Source organism: Otolemur garnettii, unplaced genomic scaffold, assembly GCF_000181295.1.
Source record: "Otolemur garnettii isolate 467f Iridium unplaced genomic scaffold, OtoGar3 scaffold00026, whole genome shotgun sequence".
In the NCBI taxonomy this organism is placed as follows: Eukaryota; Metazoa; Chordata; class Mammalia; order Primates; family Galagidae; genus Otolemur; species Otolemur garnettii.
In genome coordinates, this window is record NW_003852421.1 from 4,414,939 (window position 1) to 4,419,305 (window position 4,367).

Below are 4,367 nucleotides of genomic sequence, written 5' to 3' on the forward strand. Positions count from 1 at the left end.
GCAACCTCCAACTCCTGGGCTCAAGCAAGTCTCCTGCCTCTGCCTCCCAAGTAGCTGGGACCACAGGCGCCCGCCACAATGCCCGGCTATTTTTTGGTTGCAGACGTCATTGTCGTTTGGCGGGTCCGGGCTGGGGATTCGAACCCGCCACCTTAAGTGTATGTGGCTGGCGCCTTAGCCGGTTGAGCTATAGGCGCCGAGCCTATCTGTCCATTTTGGACCTGCAAAAGGCAATCTCACATGGCACAACTTAAGACATTCCTATTATTTCCCTACACTCTTACTAATAAATATCAACCATTTAGAACATTCATGAAGATCTTGAGATGTTACAATCTTTTATTTTGTGAGAAAGGGCTCTAGGAATTTTCATGAATATATGGACTTATTTATATGCAGGTCAATGTCATTATGAATTTGCACTTAATCATTTGCATATTGACATAGTAGAGGATGCATCAGACCTGAAGTAAGGCCCTTTGGGCTCTCTTCCTGCCTCTGTGACTGAGTTGTGGTCATATCCCCTGGCAGCACTCCTGGGATTTCATAGGCTAGAAAGGATCAGTTTGAACAATCTGTGAAATTGTGTCTTTGTACACTGACAGACCTGGGAAGACCAAACCCTGTATTTCCCTTCTTTCTGTGTCCACTGGAGATTTCATTTTCTCTCATATTTGTGAAGAAACTTTCCAGTGGAAGATAATATGAATGCTGAATACATCTGAACCTCCCAGAACTTATACGCAAGGCACACCTGAGGCAAGACAGAAGTGATACTGCTGGTTTCCACACAGACGGGAGACTCCGAGCGAGTAAAGTCTTGAGAAAGACTGCTGACATTCCAGACATCTGATTCAGACATGCCTTCTATTTTGTCATGAGAAGTATCCACTTTAAAATGTACAGGAACTGAAGGTGATGTCCAAAATTTTTGATAGTCCTTGTTCCTAACTGTTGAATGATACTCTTAAAAATGTATAATGTAAATGTCTATTAGTATCGGCAAAAAAAGGTTTTTCCCCACCCCTCTTCTAAGAAGCAAACTTCATTGCCCTAAATTTTAAAATACGATGTCAAATTATTAGAAAAATTAAAAATTTTAGTCCACCATAATCTGGTATGGTTATAAATACTAATTTACCAAATATTAAAAATGAGTCAATATATGTGGATACTACCTAATAATACCCTAAAAGGGTTGGGACCCAGAAGATGAGGGGATTTCTCAGCTACTTTATCAATTGATATTTACAAAATACCATCAGAAACCCTTTAGGGGGTCCACTGCCATAGCTCACTCTTGTAATCCTGGCACTCTGGGAGGCTGAGGCAGGAGGATCTTTGAGTTCAGGAATCTGAGACCAGCCTGAGCAAGAGCAAGACCCCATCACTACTGAAAGTAGAAAAACTAGCTGGGGATGGTGGAGTCAATGGTAGTCCCAGCTACTCAGGAGGCTGAGGTAGAAGGATCACTTGGATCCAGGAATTTGGGGTTTCCTTGAGCTAAGGCCACAGCACCCTAGCCAGGGTAACAGAGTAAGACTTTGTCTCAAATAAAAAAAAAATGTCTTTCAGGGTGGGCACAGCAGTTCATGCCTACATTCCAGCACTAGCAGACCAAGGCAAGAGGACTGCTTGAGGTAAGTCATTGGAGACCAGCCTGGGCAATACAGTGTGACCCTGACTCCACAAAAAACCCAGAAAAATTAGCCAGGCATGGAGGCACACTTGTGGTCCAAGCTACTCTGGAGGCTGAGGCAGCAGAACCACTTGAGCCCAAGAGTTTGAAGTTGCAGTGAACTATGTTAATGCCACTGCACTCTAACCCTCACAACAGAACAAGATTCTGTTTCAAAAAATGAAAAAAAAAAAAAAAAAAGAGGCATTCAATAACTCATGCTTTCTTTCCCTCATCACCTTGGTCTATGGCCTTGTGCCCTCCTCAGATCTATAAGGAGCTAACAATGAAAAGGATGTACAATCACATTGAGTCCAAATTCCTCTACTTGACCTTCTAGATCTTTCATAGTTTACACAACACTAACTTCTTTTTTTAAATTTTATTTTATTGAGACAGAGCCTCAAGCTGTCCCCCTGGGTAGAGTGCCAGTGGCATCAAAGCTCACAGCAACCTCCAACTCCTGGGCTCAAGCGAGTCTCCTGCCTCAGCCTCCCAAGTAGCTGGGACCACAGGCGCCCACCACAACGCCCGGCTATTTTTTGGTTGCAGCCGTCATTGTTGTTTGGCGGGTCCGGGCTCTGGATTCGAACCCGCCATCTTAGGTGTATGTGGCTGGCGCCTTAGCCACTTGAGCCACAGGCGCCAAGCCAACACTAACTTCTTAGTACACCCCTGCTCTAGTCAGATCAGGCTCATTTCCCTGCAAACAGGTAAAAGCTCTGTAGCACTTCAGTGATGTCCTGGTATGTGCTTCTCTCTTGAAGCCTAACTGCCCATTCACCTATTTCTAAAATTCCTGCAACGTGTCTCTAAATCTCTATTTCACAACTCAGTACCTATTCACCCTCAGTTTCAAAGGTGTTTGTATTTGCACATTATGCTTTCAGGTGAGTCCACATATGGCTTGTCAATACCGCTTACTGCAAATGGGCCAGGGTTGTCTACACAGCAAATAAGGTTTGTTTTCAAACCGTTGTCATCACCCGGCAAAGTATTTAAAAGTCAGTAAGTGAAGCAGCATAGTCACAACTGGAGAAAGGCCCAACTTCATGCTCACCTCTTCCTGTCTTCCAAACACGTGATGCCTGGGTTGCGGTAAAGAGGACTTTAAAAATCCTTACTTTGTTTTCCAAATGCAGAAAGAGCTCAAGGGACTTATTTCTTAAAGGTTTTTTGCTTATGAATCCAAAACTTTCAATTACACTTTTACAACTTCGATCATCCCTCGCAGTTGGGCACCAGCGCGCTCGAACGTCCTTGTGTGACGTCCGCCGGCGCCCGCCTATCAGGCCCGGGAAAGGAGCCGCCCTGGTGCCCGTGCTACCCCACCACCGCAGCGGCGTGGGGGCGCCGGTGTCTCTGTTCCTAGAACAAGGAAGTTACGAGAGTAGGACCCGCCCTGGACGGATCGGTCCATGAGCTACCTGGCGCGTCCTTTTGTGGCAGGAAACACAAAAGGGAAAGCAGACAGGAAAACCTCCGGGGAAAACGGCCGGCACAAGATCAACACCGCGGGCCGTTCAATACCCACGCCTGACTCCGAGGCCAGTGCATCCCATCTCGGCGCCGCCGTCCGGAGATCAGGATGCTCAGCCCGGGGCGGGGGCGGGACTTCCTGTCTGACCCAACTTCCGGGCGGGCAGGGCGGGGCTTCCGGGCCGGCGAGCCTGGGGAGCCCTCGTTGTTGTGTCCACGCTGTTGGTCCTGCTTTCGGTAGCACGTGTCGGGAGCAATTTGACGTACTTCTGAGCGGCTCGAGAGACCGGTCAGCACTGGGATAGGCCGCGGGTAGAGCTATTTCTGTGCTATTCCTGTCCCGGCGCCGGCGGGCGCTCTCCGGTGGCGCGGAGAACTCGGTGCGCGTCTGTCATGGACTACCGGCGGCTGCTTATGAGCCGGGTGGTCCCCGGGCAGTTCGACGATGCGGATTCCTCCGACAGGTAAACGGCTGTAGAGCCTGGGGGACTCTATACGGATTCTGCTCTCTCCTTCCCAGTCCCCTTGCGGAATTGACACTGAGCTTTAGAAGACTGGTGATTCATCATTCAGTCTTTGATAGCCTTTTGCTTCTTTGTACATCCCAGTCGGGTCTTTTGTCCCAAATCTCGGCAAGGTTGAAAGCCACTTGTCGAGGAAGTAGAGTTGCGGATAGTGATCGGAAAACATAGGATTTTGAGATTTAACTGCATTTACCACTTATTAAATGTTCATCGAGCATTACTGTGCCCCACGTTCTTTTCTCCGCGCTGGAGATAGGGATGAACAAGACAAAGCAAGTTCCTGTTGTCATGGAACTTTACCTTTACTAGGGAGGGCATACCATTAAAAACATCAGATGATATGTTCTATGCAGATAATTAAAATAGGTTGATAATACTAAATAATGACTAAATGGTGAGGGAACTGGTAAGTCCAGATTTGAATGACAAGAAGCTAATCTCGGGAAGAGCAGAGGGAACAGCATTTCAAGCAGAAGGGACAGTAAGTGCAGATGTCCAACGGTGGGATCCCTCTTGGCTGTTAAAGTAAAGACTACCAAGAGGCCAGTGTGCCTAGAGCACAGTGGGGGTAGTTGAGAAGATTGGTAGGTGATGATAGAGAGGCGAGAAGGAGCCAGATTATGTGATACTTTTTTTTTTTAATATATAGTCAATGCTCATATTTACTTCATTAATTTTTATGTTTT

The 4,367-nt window shown here is 47.0% G+C and overlaps 2 protein-coding genes across 2 annotated transcripts in view; one reads left to right on the forward strand and one right to left on the reverse strand.

The window, feature by feature from the left end:
- Positions 1–3,240, reverse strand: part of CAGE1 (cancer antigen 1) — a 54,637-nt gene extending 51,397 nt beyond the window's left edge. The window contains exons 1-3 of the mRNA XM_023512280.1: positions 3,209–3,240; positions 2,739–3,046; positions 755–966 (exon numbers count right to left, since the gene is read on the reverse strand). Coding sequence (XP_023368048.1) covers positions 755–966; positions 2,739–3,046; positions 3,209–3,240 — 552 coding nt within the window. The remainder of the gene's footprint in view (positions 1–754; positions 967–2,738; positions 3,047–3,208) is intronic.
- Positions 3,241–3,369: 129 nt separating this feature from the next.
- The window catches only part of RIOK1 (RIO kinase 1), a 26,889-nt gene continuing 25,891 nt past the window's right edge, over positions 3,370–4,367 (forward strand). The window contains exon 1 of the mRNA XM_012804202.1: positions 3,370–3,621. Within this exon, the coding sequence (XP_012659656.1) occupies positions 3,551–3,621 (71 nt within the window). The 5' untranslated portion in view covers positions 3,370–3,550. The remainder of the gene's footprint in view (positions 3,622–4,367) is intronic.